Consider the following 17493-nt stretch of genomic DNA (forward strand, 5'->3'; position numbering starts at 1 on the left):
TGGATTACCTACTGGCAGGATAAAGTAGGTGTCATCATGAATCATAAATCGGATCGTGACAATCAAGGATCAAAATGATTAGGGGCAGACCTATATGCATTTTCTTAGTGCTCCTGCACCCGTTAAATCTAAATGCAGACTAGGTATAATTATATAAAAAAGTACAAAAATTAGTATAAGCTTCGAAAAGAACCTGGGAAATCAAGAAGATAGCTGAGTGCTTTGGTTTTCAGGCGGAATCTTAAAACTTTGGGCGTCAATATGTGTGCTCGAACTTCACGAGCATCCACGACTCCAAAATCCTCAGTCCAAACTGAAAAAGATCCAAACCCATATATTAAGGATCATTTTAGTTCTTTTATCTAAATTAGCTGTTGTATTTTTTGGTCCAAACCTAGACAGGTGAGTACCATTTTGGTCATTAACCGATACAATTGAGGACCAATTTGGTCATTTTTTCTAAATGAGCCGCAGTTGTTTGGTCCAAGCCCATATATTAGCGACCAGTTTGGTCATTTTCTCTAAATTACCTGTGTTTTCTGGTCCAAACCCATACATTAAGGACTATTTTGACAAATTTTTCTAAATCGCCTATAGTTTATTTCTTGTGTCACGCTAATATTTGCAATCAATCTGTCAAAAGCAAGTCAGTGATAAGGAGAGGAATTTACAAAGAAAACAAGAAGATGGCTGGAGTATCACAAGATTGGGAGCCGGTTGTGATTCGCAAGAAAGCGCCGACCGCCGCCGCACGTAAAGATGAAAAAACAGTCAACGCTGCCCGTCGGGCCGGTGCGGAAATCGAAACCGTCAGAAAAGGTTCGCATCTTTGCCTTATTGATTTTCTTATTACCTATTTGTTCTTCTTTTTTCGATTAGCTATCCTTTTTTTTTTTTTTTTTTTCTAATTCCCGTTCGTTTTGCTTGGTAAGAATTAGGGCTTTATTTTATTTATTTTTATAACCGTGGTTCCTAGCAGCTTGCGTGCACTCACTAATCACCTTGTATTTTGTCTATGCTGGAATTTGAATCTGAGACCGCAGGTGCTCAACCCACTTCATTGGTCACTAGGCTACACCCTTGGGTACCGATTTTTTAGGGGGCCAGGTTATCAGCCGGTTTCGATATATCCCCTTTATCTATGGTTTCCTATTTACGCTTAGGTATTTGGTGTAATGGATATATTTTGTTTCCATTATGGCAGTTATGTATAGTATTATACTGGCTTACTGAGCGTATGACGTTAGGTAGGAGGATGTGGAGGATTATGATAGAAGGTTAGGTAGGAGGATGTGGAGGATTATGATAGAAGGTCAGTAGATGGTTGAGCGTCATTTAGGTTTCCTTGCTAGTGTTGGTATTAGTAACTCTACTATTATCATATATTATCATATTTTTCTATTTACTATTGCTTGTTGTGTTCTTTGGTTAGTCTGTCGTGCTATTTGTGGTTGCTATTTCTTTTTCTTATTGATTTTGTATTCTTCACTTGAGCTGAGGGTGTTTCAGAAACAACCTTTCTACCTTTACAAGGTAGGGGTAACGCTGCATAAACACTACCCTCCCCATACCCACTCATTGGATTACATTGGTTATGTTGTTGTTGTTTGTATGCTATTATTGGTCTGTGCCTGTAGGGTTTTTGGTTTGCTTTTTCTGAAGAAATAAACAACTGCTGCTTATAATGGGTTTTGAACCAAGGTTCCAAGGTTGTTACGCCAGATTTTCGGCCCCAAACAGCACTTTTGGAGCAAGGAGAGTTTGCTGTTTACTACCTAAGTTTATGTTAAATTGAGGTTATTATCATTTCCCTGTTGTTGGTGGAATGATTTCTGTTTTGTTCGAGTAAGGAGTTTCACTGTTTATCCAGTTTTATTGTAACTAGATGTACGTGTTTAAGGTGTGTTACTATCGCACGAAAAACCTTCAAGTCAGAGAAATCACACTTTTGATAATGGGTGCAAATGTTAAAGGTGTGTATCAATTACCGGGTCTGATTGTTTTTCATGGGCCGAACATGTAAGGATTCTTTTTGATGATGGTTGGCGACGAGACTCAAACTTATCACGTTGCCTGCATTTGTACCATGTTAAGGTTTTTAATTATCTTATCTAAAAGCTTAACCTGGTTGGGAGTACTCTTTTATTTACTTAATTAGAGTAGTTAGTATGATCTAGATTAATTCTCTGTGTTTTGGTTAATATCTTATTCTACCTAGTTTTAGTTGTGACAAGAGGAATATCAATGTTTAGATAGATGTCATTGTTTAATAAGTTCGTTGCTTCGTGTGGTCCAGACTTGCAGGTCAGTAGCATAAAATTCTATATAAGGAGCATCCTGTATACTGTCTTAACCAATTCAGTCAAATTCTCCGCTTCTTTTTTCTTCTGTTATTTATTAGGAAACGGATGCTACGCGTTACTTTATATGCATTTTTCTTTTGTACTTTCTTTGCCAAGAGACCGGTAATCTGAATTTTGATATTTGTCTTCTGAATTTTTCTTTTCTACTTTTTTTGACGAAACTCATAATCTGAATTTTGATACTAGTGAACTCAAGCGCGGCCATTAGAAATTGAGCGAATTTATTAACTAGTATTTTTCTAATAATAGAAAATACAAATAAACACAAGCAAATAAAAGTTTAAAATGCACCTCTTAACATACCAAGTTTCATTAAATTAGGTCAAGTTAAGAGTTATTTATTGGAACATATTAAGACATATCTTCATCACAATCTTAAGAATACTCGATAAAAGTAAATTTAACCTTCTCCTATATTGACTTGACTTTCCCTCTCCGAAAGAAAAAGACTATAGCAATATTTTTTTTCCTTATGTCGATTGTCATATTTCCTCCCTATTCCAAGTTTAAATATTAAAAAAATCATCCTTGCACTCACTGAGTGCAAACAATTTCTGAGGGCCATCAGACTGGGTGAAACCCTGAATTACCTGTGGTGCACTTGCGGGAAATTCCTTGCCGAGGGCCTGTGCTCCCCCGGGATTAGTCGGGACTCGAAAAGTCTCAGACACCTGGTGCAAGTCAAAAAAAAATAAAAAATCATCCTTGTGTACTTTTTCACCTCTGGATGCTGCCTCTGTAAAAAGAAACCCCTGTCCATTCGAAAAGTTACAAAGTAAACAAAGAAAGAAATTTGTAAAAGCATTCAACATAGTTAGGGGTAAAAGAGAACAGAGAAGATAAGTCAAATAAAAGATACATGAATATCTATTAGAAGCCAAACTAAGTACCTGGATAAGAAATTTGTAGAACCCTGCAATATTTTTAGGGGAAAAGAATAGAAGAAGATGAGTTAGATAGAAGATACATGGATATCTATTAGAAGCCAAACTTAGCAGCTGGATAAGAAATTTGTAAAAACATGCAGTTGCAAATACTTTTGTTTTTAAAAAAAGCTCCCACAAGGGAATTATGAGAATCAAGAAAGAGAGACAATAAAAGGAAAAAAAGATTTTATTCGAAGATGAGTCAGCAACTATTTACTTTGTAAACCCACCCCTTCCAGAAAAAGGGGTGGGTGACATTGATTAATCAAAGAGAGATTCAACAATGAAAAAAAGATCGATTCTTAGGGATCCTTCCTTTCTTCAAATGGAACGAAAAGAGATAGAATCGGCTGCCCTTGCACTTAAGCTCCTGGACTCTATGGGCAGGGTACGGGGAAGGGCCTGACCACAAGGGTCTATTGTATGCAACCTTACCTTGCATTTCTGCTCTTTCCAAGGCTTGAACCCATGACCTATTGGTCGCATGACAACAATTTGACCAGTTACTCCAAGGCTCCCCTTCAAATTCATTAAATTGGGTCTGTGTGTTTTGTGGAGCCAAGGAACAAATTATGGTTTCTTAGAAAGTCCAAAATGTTTTAAAATAGTATCTGAAGTTTTGTGTGAAACAGTTTAGTTTAATTAGGAAGAAAGCATTGTGTGGTTACGAGAGTAAAATGAAGGTAGCATTTATGTTAGAATGGTCGTGACATTGAGTTTTTTTTTAATAGCACATAAATGGAAAAAATAGGAAAAAGGCCAAAATTAGGAGAAGAAAGTAAAAGAAAATTGTTGGCCATAAAGAGGTGCCACATCACCTTGTCTATGCTTAGCTTTAATGTATATATGGATTGGTAAGTGGAAACTGCAGGGTCCTGAGTGATATGTACTTCCCGTCTTGCTGTGTCATTGCATGTTGGTCTCTTGATATAACTCATGCTGGCTTGTCAGGGTCAGGAAGGAAATGACTCATTAATGTTGGAAGGAACCTACTTGTATATGAAATGATAACTCTCTATCCGGTTTAATACCAATCCTTGCTATTTCATGAATATTTTTATCTTATTTTGTATTTACACATTTTCATATGTTCTATGTCTTGCGAATTGCTACATGGTGCAAAACTTCGTTGTTGGTGTGAATTCTTTTTTTGTTCACTTGGATCCGTTAGTTGTGAAAATGAGCAAAATGTTTAGTGCTCACGATATCCATCTTCTAATGCAGCTACTGCAGGTTCAAACAAGGCTGCCTCTAGCAGTACAAGTTTGAACACGAGAAAGCTTGATGAAGATACTGAGAATCTATCACGTAAGTTTGAGTTGACTATTACTAGTTTCACTTCTATAAAACAGTTATTGTGGTTGGAGAGCTGTTCTGTTCTCTGACCCATTATCCACCGTGGTTCGAACCGTGCACCACTGGCTCTAAGAATTTCTTGGTTATCAAAGAAAAAAGAGCTCTTCTGCTTTCTGAGTTCAAGTCATGCTTACATCCTGACTTGACAAGCAGACACCTTTTAAAGGTTTCTCCTTCAGGCAAATGCCCACATAGTGCTAAAGTTAAAAAGTTTAATTGGTTTTCCACTGGAAAAAAAAAAAAACATTTTATCCTTTGGTGATGACGTGGTGTTACCTTTTGTTTTTGTTCTCAGATCAAAAAGTACCTACTGAATTGAAGAAAGCTATTATGCAAGCTCGACAGGATAAGAAGCTGACTCAGTCTCAACTTGCCCAAGTATATATATATCTCATGCATTCCCAGCTTTGCCCTCTTTTTTCTTTTTTCCATTAAAGCAATTACAGATAGATAGATTCAACAGAAAGGCTTAATTGATGTTATCAATATAATTTTGGTAATCCTTTGCTGCGCAGTTGATAAATGAGAAACCACAGATCATTCAAGAATATGAGTCTGGAAAGGCAATTCCTAACCAACAGATAATTTCTAAACTGGAGAGAGCTCTTGGTGTGAAGCTTCGTGGAAAGAAATAAACTTCTAGGGTGGGGTTTGGGTTTTGGGGGGGGGGGGGGTGGGGGGACCTTTTGGACCTCACTTTTGCGTCCTAAAAGTGGTCATGTACATGAGCCTTTTTCTTTTGACCGTTTTCTATAACAACTTTGGTTCTTGTCATGTCTAGATTCATGGATGTTGTTTTCCTGGTTAAACTAAGTGTTCTCTGTGGAAAATGGATATGCTTGCTCTTGCTATGTGTATTTCTTTATGCTTTGTGATTCCTATTTCTTCGTAAGGATGTTTTGTGTCAATTTCTTATGATACTTACCAATTGACAAATCTATGGCTGTCCGTTGTCCTTTGTTTTTAAAATGGGAGGATACCGCCATTTTCTGAGGTCAATTAAATGGTTGGAGCACTTAACAACGTGGGGAGGTGCAGCCATTTATGTCATGGGTGTGCTGTTTGATTTATCTTGGTCTTCTCTGTGACCTCATACTGTTACGGGATCTGCTACACCTATAAATTGGTTGCAAAAGTACAAAGAATTCTGAAAATTTGGAATAACTAAGGGTGATTAGAGAGGCATAATGTGGAATTTGCAAACAAGAACAGGTTTCTAGCTCAGTGAGTAGTTTTGCATGCACTCTACAGTTTTGTGTATATATGGCTTATGTGCTGTGGACTGGTGTCATGACAGTGCATAATGAACTGGCCAATAGAAATTGATGTCACCATCGCAAGTATGTTGACAAGTCTAAATCAAAACCAAAAGTTTGTCAACAGCATGCATAGAACTGGGTAGCTAATGAAGATTGATGGAGAAGAAGAATAAGGAAGAAATTACTCAGTACTAATGAGTAATGAGATTTAAACATCATTGTCTTTTTCAACTCCTCAGCTCCATTAACCAAAAAAGGAGTCATAGAAGTAACTAAGCATTTATTTTTTTTAGCAGGCAGCTTCGCTTTGGAAACCGTTCTCTGGGCCTCTAATGTCAATGCACTATCTAGAAGGGTACAGTATATCAAAAGCCATCTTTAAATAACCCCATTCAATACCCATTTTATCTGTCAAATTACTATCGAAGGAGAGTCTTGTGTTGAATAGATTTAGGAACTATCAGTAATAGCTAGCTCCATCTATTCTACTCTTGGTAGACAGAGTTAGCTGGTACCTGTTGCCGGTGGGAGGTGGTAGAGATTTAATCGAGGTGTGCTGCTGCTGGTGGGATGTGACAGATTTAATCGAGGTGCGCGCAAGTTGATTCGAACACTGCGGTTATAAAAAAAAACTATCAGTAATAGCTGAATAAAAAATGATCCGTTTCTCAAGACACAAAAGTGAACAATGATATCACGAGTTGCTGGTTAATTGAAAATTACACAAATACACAACTTATGTTTTCAATATTACATAACATCCCAACTCTCTTAAATATATTATAAAAATCTCAATATATACACAAAATGCTATGTATATGTCGGCTATGTGATATATATTAATAGGGAGAGAGAGCAAAGTAATTAAAAAAGTGGGAGAGAGTAATTATTTTCAAAAGAGTTGATATTTATGTTATTTACGCTCCATAGATAAAATAAGTTTTTAATTATTTTACATGGTTAAAATTAGTTGGGATAACTGTTATTTATGTGGGCCTGTATGCATAAATGGAGTAGCATATATATCACTATATTTTAAATTAAAAAATTAGTCGAGGTACGTGTAAGCTGGTTTAACTACATGGTTATCAAAAAAAAACTGTGCGTGTAAGCTGGTCCAAACACAAGATTATCAAAAAAACTATCAGTAATAGCTGAAATAAAAAATGAGTCTGTTACTCAAGACACAAAAGTGAACAGTATCACGCCGGTTAACAAAAGAAAAATTACGCATAAAATAAGTTCTTTAAGTACTTTACATGGTTAAAAGTTAGTTGGAATTACTATTATTTATGTGGGCCCGCATATATAAATGAAATAGAATATATATCGATTTATTGTAAGGGAAAAGGACACTATCTAGCACTTTTTAAAACAAATAACCCAAGTTTGAAAACTTTTCAAAAAGTGGCCAGTCGGATATACTATTTCCGCTTTATAGTCATTTTCTAATTTGGGTCATTTTGGCCTATATAGTTCTTATACAATACTGATATAGTCTATATACAATATTGAGACAGTTTCAACTTGGGCAATTCGACCTTTTTAAAAATATTTTAATTTTTTTTTATATAAATTTTTTAACTGATCAAATATTTTGCTTATTTTTTATTGTTTAGAAATAATAATTAAATTATATAAAATCGATATAATTGTTAAATCGAATATGTATCTATATAAGATATATGTATAGAAATTGTATAGTTCTATCAAATATGTATATGTATAAAATATATAGAAAGTGTATGAAAAATATATAATTGTTGTATAAAATGTGTAAAAAAAAATGTATAGTTATGGTATAAATTGTGTATCAAAACTATATAATTTTCGTATAAAATATTTATATGTATAAGATTTGTATAGTAACTGTATATAAGGTGTGTAGAAATGGTATAGAACAAGCCAGTAAATTAAAATGGCTAGAAAGTGAAATTTAAATTCCATGACCATTTTCACAAAAATAGTTTAATTTGAAGTGAAGTTTCTATCCTTTCCCTTATTTTAAATTAGGCAAAAAGTACTCTCTCACCTAATTTAAAATTAGGCAATGGCCTTCCTTTTCTTAACTCCACTTTGCTCTCTCTTTCTTCTTCCTTTTTTTTTTTCGATCTCGGATAAATCTCACCATAAAGCTACACATATTCACAAGAGATGATGATGGATTTGTTAGTTTTTTTTGGAGGAGATAGATCTTAATAAGGCTACAAATTTCAGCAGGCAAGGTGGAGAGGCGAAGTATAAGAAGAAGGAAAGGGTGAGGCTGCGATTTTATGGTGGAGTTCGACAATAATACAAAATAGGAAGATTCAAGTGCAAAAATGGCAATGGAACAGTGATGAAAGTTTGCTAACAAAGAAAGGATAAGAAGAAAAGAGAAAATGAAGAAGTTAAGCTAAAAGATAATAGATGATAGTTTCATTGATGATTTCTTCTACTACAATTGGTACAATATAAAGAGACCACTAATTCTTGGACTCTAGCTAGGATAGTACTATCAGAGTTTTAATTCTGACAAGGACCTAAAGTGCTGGAATATTAATTGCTTAGGGACTTAATTGTAAACAACAAAACTTAATAGCATTACTTAGACAAAGCTCAAACTAACCAACTAATTTATCAACTAACAATCAGGTGCTCTTAAACAAGCTTGATGTAAAACTCAATTCCGGTTTTGTATCATTTTCCTTAAAAAGCTTCTTTGTCCTCAAGGAAGGAATTGAGGAGACCTGATCTTTAAGGTTGCATAATCTTCCCATGTTGCTTGTTTAACAGGCATGCCTTGCCACTGAATGAGCACCTGAGCTACAGCTTTGTTCCCTTTCTTTATCATTCTCATTTCTAAAATCTTCTCTGGTTCCACACAAAATGGACTAGCTATATCAATCACTGGGGGTGATTGAAGGAACTAGGTACCTCATAGCATGGTTTGAATTAAGAAACATGAAATGTGGCACGTAGAGCTACATAATCAGGTAAGGAAAGTTTATATGCCACAGTACCAACCTTCTGCAACACTTGGCAAGGGCTATAGTACTTAGCTGATAGCTTTTTGAAAGGCTGGTTTGAGAGAGATAACTGCCGGTAAGGTTGGATCTTTAAGTAAACCCAATCTCCTACTTGAAATTGTCTATCACTCTGACCTCTGTTGGCTAAATTCACCATTCTTTGCTGAGCTCGGGCTATATGAAACTTCAGCAGTTGAGTCTTAAACTCTCTAGTAACCAGGCTCCTATTTACTTCTTCATCTATAGACTCCCCAGGAAAATAAGGCAAATGCATAGGGGGGTTTTGTCCATACAAAGCTTCATAGGGACTTGTCTGGATAGCGGAATAGAATATGGTATTGTACTACTACTCTTCTAGAGGTAAGTACACCACCCAATCATATTGGTTATCTAAGTAATAACACCTTAAGTATGTCTCTAATGTTCTGTTAACCACCTCAGTTTGACTATCTGATTGAGGGTGGTATGTTGTGAATGTGCTTAGAGTAGCTCCCTGCATAACAAATAGCTCCTGCCAAAATCTGCTAACAAATATAGGGTCCCTGTCACTCTACTCACCTCCAAGCATCTCCAAAGCACCTCCCTGGGGACTTTGTCGTATGCTTTCTCCAAGTCGATAAACACCATGTGCAGGTCCTTTTTTTCCCTATATTGTTCCAACAGCCTCCGTACCAGGTGAATTGCCTCCATCGTCGAGCGACCAGGCATAAATCTAAACTGATTCTCTGAAATAGACACTATCCGTCTCAGCCTCACCTCGACGACTCTCTCCCAAATCTTCATAGAGTGACTCAATAACTTAATACCCCTATAGTTATTGCAACTCTGAATGTCACCTTTGTTCTTATAAAGAGGGATCATAGTACTCCACCTCCAAGCCTCGAGCATTTTCATTGTTTTGAAAATTTTGTTAAACAATCCAATCAACCACCTTAAACCAGCCTCGCCAGAAAACTTCCAAAAATCTACAAGTATCTCATCAGGCCCCGTCGCCCTACCCCTTCGCATCCTGCGAACAACCTCTCTAACCTCCTCTACCTTAAAACGTCTACAATAACTAAAATTTCGACACTCCTCTGAGTGCTCCAGCTCCCCTAACCCAATAGCTCTATCCCCTTCGTCATTTAAGAGCCTATGAAAATACGACTGCCATCTATTCTTAATGTGCCCGTCCTCTACCAACACTGTACCGTCCTCCCCTTTAATGCACTTCAAAGAAAACTAGTATAAACTTCCTTAGGTATGCCTTAAACACATGGTTCATTAAACTTTGGAAACTGGAAGGAGCATTAGTGAGGCGAAATGGCATGACCATGTACTCATAATGCCCTGCATGAGTCTTGAAAGCTGTTTTCTGAATATCTCCATCTGCCATTCTTATTTGGAGATAACCTGATCTAAGATCTATTTTAGAGTAAATCTTTGAACCACCCAACTCATCCAACAACTCCTCAATGATGGGAATGGGAAATTTGCCCTTAATAGTGACCTTGTTGAGAGCTCTATAATCTACACAAAGCCTCCATGACCCATCTTTTTTGCCTACAAGCACCATAGGAGATGCATATGTACTGCAACTAGGTTGAATAATCTCTTGATTAAGCATTTCCTGCACCAACTTATCTATCATATCCTTCTGTTATGAGAAATATTTGTATGGTCTGGAGTTGATTGGATTGACATTCTGATGCAAGGGTATCCTATTATCAAAATGGCCTCTTGTAGGGGGTAGTCCAACAGGTTCTAAAAACACCTTGTCAAATTGCTTAGTGAGATCTAAAATCAAGGGATGATCCCCATGTTCTTCACCCTTGTTCTCCACTTCCTTCTGCATAACTCTTATCATGAAAAGTTGATGTCCATTATCAGCCAGCTTAACCAGCTTCTTAGATTCTATAGTCTTCACCTTGTCAAGTTGTCCCCTTAGCAAACATTCCTTACCTTGATGTCGAAACCTCATCTATAACTTCTAAAAATTGAAGTACAGATCACCAAGAGGTTTAAGCCACTGTACTCCTAGGATCATATCACATGACCCTAGGGGTATGAGCACGAATTCATCACTGAAGGTTGTGCCACCTAACAACTAGGTAAAACCACAAGCTTCAGTGGTTTGTCTTACTCCTCCACCAGCTACATTAATCAGCTGAGGCTTCACCATTTGTATATCACCCCCTAACTTCTTAGCCAATTCTACCTCCATGAAGTTGTATGTACTGCCAGGGTTTATCAAGATGTTGATAGGATACTAGTCACAGTAACCATTAACTCTCAGTGCATGATATCCAGCCACTCCATTTAAAGCATTGAAGAAAATCTCACAGACCTCCCTGCTCCCCTCTGCAACTTTTTCATGTTCTACTTCATTCTCAACCTGAGGTTGAGGTTCTTCTCCTACTTCTTCCACTTTAATTACCTAATCATCACCAAGCTCTACTAAATGTAACTGACTCCAGTTTATACACTTATGACCTGGTACGAACTTTTCATCACAAAAAAATACAACCCCTTCAGCCTTTTCTCATTCATTTCAATCTGTGAAAGACTTCTGCCCCTGTTAAGATTAATAGGTCCTTTTTTTCTGAATATGCCCCCTTCTTTACTACTTTCTGATCTCTTGAATGCTCCACTATAACCAGTATTCTTGACATATTGGCCTCCTCCACTATGTGTAGTATGCTTTGTCAACTTCAATTAAGCCATTATCTGGGATTCAACATTCTTGGCTAACTGATAAACATGATGTAAAGTGCATGGTCTGTGGGATTTAACAACAAACCCAATCTCAGGTTTGAGTCCATTGATGAACCCACAATAGTATGCTTAGGTGCAATGACCAATCTTGCCATTATTTTATCAAACTCCTCGTGATATTCCTTGACAGTGCCTATTTGTCTAACTAGTTTAAACTCAGCCATGACATCGTCATACTCACCCCCAAACCTATCCATCAAAGCATATAAGTATTCTTTCCAAGAGGAAAAGGGTAGCTGACCCCTACTCTTCAAGTAAGATAAATGCCATTCAATAGCCAAACTGTCAAAGTGTAATGCCGCAATTCTTAACTTTTGCCCATGGATAGTTTTATCATATGAAAAGAATTGCTCAGCCTTATACATCCATGTCCTTAGGTGTGTACCATTAAACCTTGGAAACTCTACCTTAGTCAGTCGAGTCATGGACCCTATAAATAAGGGTGCTCCTTGTTATTGCCCTCTATTATGATAAAATCCACCCCTTGCTTGATGGATTCCCCCTTCCTCTTGGTTGTAAGATGAAATAGGTCCAGATTACAGGTAAAAAGGCTGTTGAAAAGCCTGTCCTCCCATGTAGCTGAGCGCTGATTCAAATTGAGGAGGTCCTGGTAAAGAGTATTGTTGGTACACACTTGGTCCAGCAGTGTAACCTCCAGGTGTTTGGAGAAGGGGTGGAGCAGAAGTGGTGACTGAAGTTGCCCAGACCAGAGGGCTTCCAGAAAGTGTGTAGATCTCACCTCCCCCATCTATGGTAGTGGCTCCCTTCTCCTTGTCACTCCTATAGGTAGCCTCAATTGCTTCCTTCAAGCTAGCAATGGTCTTCTCATGTTGTTCCTCCATCTGATTTTGCATCATAGTGAAGTTAGCCATATCCCTTGTCATCCTCTCTAACACCTCTTTAATTTCCTTAAACTCTCCAGCCATTGTTGCTCCCACAGAGCCTTAGGAAAGTTCTCTGATACCAAATAATATAAAATAGAAAGATTCAAGTGCAAAAATAACAATGGAATAGTGATGAAAGCTTGCTAGCCAAGAAACGATGAGAAGAAAAGAGAAAATGAAGAAGTTAAGCTAAAAAGATAAAAGATGATAGTTTCATTGATGATTCCTTCCACTGCAATTGGTACAATATAAAAACTCCACTAATTCTTAGACTCTATCTAGGATAGTACTGTCAGAGTCCTAATTCTGACAAGGACCTAAAGTGCTGGAATATTAATTGCTTAGGGACTTAATTGTAAACAACAAAACTTAAAAGCATTACTTAGACAAAGCTCAAACGAACCAACTAATTTATCAATTAACAATCAGGTGCTCTTTAACAAGCTTGATGTACAACTCAATTCTGGTTTTGTATCAGACAGTGATGGAGAATGACGACGCAGTAGTGAAGGTGGCGGCACATGTATAAGATAGAGATGATAGTGGTGATTCTTTCAGGTTGTTGGCCCCATCTTCCGCGCCGCCTCCTCCGACAAAATCCCATGGGGACAGATCCCCCTCTTTCTCATCCGCACCGCCTCACTTTTCAATGAAATTCCATGGGGGCAGATCTGCCTCTTCATCATCCTCGACGTTTATATAGTTGAAATATATTTATACAATGTATATTTTTATCAATGCGTTTGTAGTTTTATTTTTATTTTGTTATATTTCTTCACTCTTCAATCGATTTCATTTTGAATGTTTTTATCTATTTTGAATTTGTATATATTTATACATTTGAATTTGTATATTTATACATATAATCTAAATTTGTATTTATTTTATACATTTGAAATTATATTCGTGGTTATCTTAAAGAGATGAGTAAATGTGTGTTTGTAGTCTAAATATTTTAGTCATAAAGTGAATTTGTTAGTATATTTTTATCAGTGCATTTGTATTTTTGTATTTATTTTTTATATTTTTTTCTCTCTTCGATCGATTTCATTTCGAATTCATTTATACATTCTGAATTTATATACATTTATACATTTGAGTGTGAATATTTATACACATAATTATTAATTTGTATTCATTTTATACGCTTGAATTTATATCAATTCGTGTTTACCTTGAAGATATGAGTAAATGTATATTTGTATCTTTGAATATTTTTAGTCATAAAGGGAATTTGTTTGTATATTTCTATCAATGTATTTATATTTTTGTAGATACTAGTCTATGTGAACGTGCATTGTACGTATATCCCAAGTTATGTAATACAAAACTTGAACTGCTAATGCTCTAAACCTAAATCAAAGTAAGACAAACTATGAAACAAATAGGTTATTTTACTAACTACTCGAGAAATGTTATGAAATATAAAGCCAAGAAGAAAAAGAATAGAGAGAGAAGAGAGGAGACTTCTTTATTTCTCTTGAGGATGAATTACAATGAAGGAAAACTCCTTTATTTATAGGGAAAAACTAACCTTGGGGTTTGGAACTTTTCCATAAATAGACATACACAATATATGACAAAGTAGGTATTCACTATATATGGTAAAGTAGACATTCACTATATATGGTACATTGAAGCTGCAATGGATAAAAAACCCTAAACAAAACACCGATAATAACCTGCCAAGCCAACAAAACTCCAAATCTCGATGGGCGAAGTAGGTCTAGGCCAATCACGAACCACTGCAACCTTGGCTGGATCAACCATAATACCTTCCTTAGTCGCCACATGATCCAAGAAGAAACATGATCCAACCAAAACTCGCACTTAGAGAACTTAGTATTCAACGTCTCATCCTTCATTCTCTGAAGCACAATCCATAAATGCTCCAAATGCTTTACCTTACTCTTGGAATAAACCAAGATATCATCTATAAATACAATAAAAAACGTCGAGATATGATCGAAATACCCAGTTCATCAACTCCATAAATGCGGCAGGAGCATTGGTCAGCCCGAAGGACATGATCAAGAACTCATAATGACCATATCGAGTTTAAAAAGTTGTCTTCAGAATATCCGAAGCTCTAATCCTCAATTGGTGATGAACGAACCTCAAATCAATCCTTGAAAACACTCAGCACCTTGAAGCTGATCAAACAAATCATTAATGCGAGAAAGAGGATACTTATTCTTAACCATCACTTTATTCAACTGCCGATAATCAATACACGTTTGTACAAACCCATTCTTTTTCTCCACAAACAAGATAGGCACACCCCAAGGTGAAACACTTGGTTGGATAAATCCCTTATCCACAACTCTTGTAACTGATTCGTCAGTTTTTTCAACTCTGTTGGGGCCATCCTATAAGGAGGAACAGAAATGGACTTGTTGCCCGGCTCAACATCAATAGCAAAATTAATATCTCGATCTAGAGGCATACTAGGCAAGTCCGTAGGAAACACGTCCATAAACTCACGGACAATACAGACAGAATCCAAAAAAGAAAGCGAAACAACACTGGTGTCACGAATATGAGCCAAGTAATATAAATATCCCCTCTCAACCAATTTACATGCCTGAACATAAGATATAATCCTATTAGGACCCGAATGAAGTGAACTCTTCCAAGCTATCCTTGGCACACCCTGTGAAGCTAAAGTCATAATCTTATCAAAATAATCTAAGACATCATGATAAGGAGCCAACTAATTCATACCCAAAATAACATCAAAATTGACCATGTCTAATACAAACAAGTCTACCAAAGTCTCACGCCCAGCAAAAGTCATAACACAAGATCGGTGCACCCGATTCACCACTAAAGAATCACCTACTGGGTAGATACACGAATAGACACGGAAAGAGGCTCACTAACAGAATCAAAACCCGAAGAAAAATACACAAACAGATAAGAAAAAGTCGATCCATGATCAAATAATAAAGATGTAGGTCTAAAACAAAAGAGAATGATACCTGTAATTATAACATCAAAAGTCTCTACCTCAGGTCTGGCTGGTATAGCATAACACTAACCACGATCACCAACTGCTTGGGTGGCCCCACGACCACCACCACGGGCTCCACCATATTTACCTCTTGCACCTTTGGTAGAACCTCTACCTCTCACAGCTGAAATAGGAGTAGCCTGAATTACCCAATAGGGATAGTCTTTGCCTACATGGCCAATCTTATCACACATATAACAACCTCTATAAACAGTCTCAACAAAAAAGGTACAATTGGGCTCGAACAACAACCCTAAACTATAGAACTAAAAGATCCACCACCTGAACTTTATAAAGCCGCTACTGGCCTACCATGGTATCCATGAGAACCTCTAAAATCTCTACCTCGATAGGTCCGCCTCCTGAACTCACCAAAATATTGCGCCTCCCTAAGATACACTAAGAATATCTCCTATCATCTTAGCATGATCCATAATACTCTAAAAAGAAGTCCCAAACACAACCATTTGAGATGTAGCCAACTGAAGAAAAAACCTCCAAACCCTTCACAAACTTTTGAACCTTCTCAGACTCAATGGAAATACTACCATTGAAATATCTGGACAGGGCATGGAAGCATGCCTTATACTCCACAACTATCATGTAGCCCTGCTCCAAATGATCAAACTCGTCCTACATCCGATCCCTCAAATTATAAGGAACGAATCTCTCCAGAAAAGCATTAGCAAACTGATCCCATGACAACTCAGGAGCATCAACAGACCTATAATTGACAAATAATCTCCACTAATCTCTCGCAGCATCTCTTAATTGATAGCAGTATAAGCCACACCATTCGCGAAACACAACTCAAAACACAAGGTATTAAAGAACTTCACTCGATAAAGAATAAAATAATAAAAGTTTCCTAAAGACATCCTATAGCATCTCGAATATAGATATGGACGTCTACGTACCGATCCATGAGACTCTATTAGACATTCCGTTCTAACACCATTGAGACCAATGAAAAATGGCTCCTCTGATGCCAATTTATTATGACCCAAAAGCGAGGGTCATGATGGCACTTGTCGCGGTGTACCTTGACAAGTAAGACTATAACCCAAACTGATACAAAAAGAGGAAAAGACAGAAACATCCCAAGGTAAGGCTTCTAGAACGAAGCCGAACCATATAAGTAATCATAACAATTTAGAAAGAACTTATAAAATATACCAATCATGCCCAAAATCAGGTATCAATAGCGTAAGAACTACTAATACAATCCGATAGTCAAATACATCAGAAAATAACCACAAAGGAATAATATCTGTCTCCGAATACTAATAAAGACATAACTACTATAGAAAGATAGAGGTGAACTTCGGATGCATAAATGTCCAACCGCTACCTTGGAAGCTCAAACAATCGCCTGAGTCAAGCAAGTTGAGGGGCACTTGAGTTAGGACCTGATCGAAAGGGCGCAGTAGGCATGAGTACGGTCCACTTGTACTCAGTAGGTATCATAGGCTGACCAAGCAAAGTAGTAAATAAAGCATACAAAATATACACTAAGAGTACATCACCTGTAATCAGAAAATATCCCACAACGGTAGCCCACACCGCTTACACTATCAGTTTTAATATATCACATATATTATAACATCACACCAAGATAGAACACAAATATGCATTATATCACATATAAGTAGAACAAGGGGGAATATGCATATACAAGATCAACAAATACAAGTAAAAGAAGATAAGACAATTATATAGATGACAAGTCAATATAGCAATACAACAAAATATAAACACAATAAAGTAAATGCAATGTATATGATGATGATGATGACAATGATGCACGAGGACGTCGTACAACCTCCGGGATCATCGCACAATTCCCGTATACATCTATGGAGCTAAAGCTTGCCAACATAGAACCCATGGGAGGTTCGTCAATCCGTATACAATCTACATATCTCATATC

General features: G+C 36.9%; 1 protein-coding gene across 1 annotated transcript; it reads left to right on the forward strand.

The window, feature by feature from the left end:
- The first annotated feature begins 580 nt into the window (after positions 1-580).
- On the forward strand, positions 581-5496 carry LOC107842375 (multiprotein-bridging factor 1b). The gene is made up of 4 exons (XM_016686181.2): positions 581-819; positions 4514-4597; positions 4941-5023; positions 5161-5496. The coding sequence occupies exons 1-4, from the start codon at positions 687-689 to the stop codon at positions 5278-5280; spliced, it is 420 nt and encodes a 139-aa protein (XP_016541667.2). The 5' UTR covers positions 581-686; the 3' UTR covers positions 5281-5496.
- The last annotated feature ends 11997 nt before the right edge of the window (positions 5497-17493 follow it).

The sequence above is a fragment of the Capsicum annuum genome, chromosome 9 (assembly GCF_002878395.1).
Source record: "Capsicum annuum cultivar UCD-10X-F1 chromosome 9, UCD10Xv1.1, whole genome shotgun sequence".
Classification (NCBI taxonomy): Eukaryota; Viridiplantae; Streptophyta; class Magnoliopsida; order Solanales; family Solanaceae; genus Capsicum; species Capsicum annuum.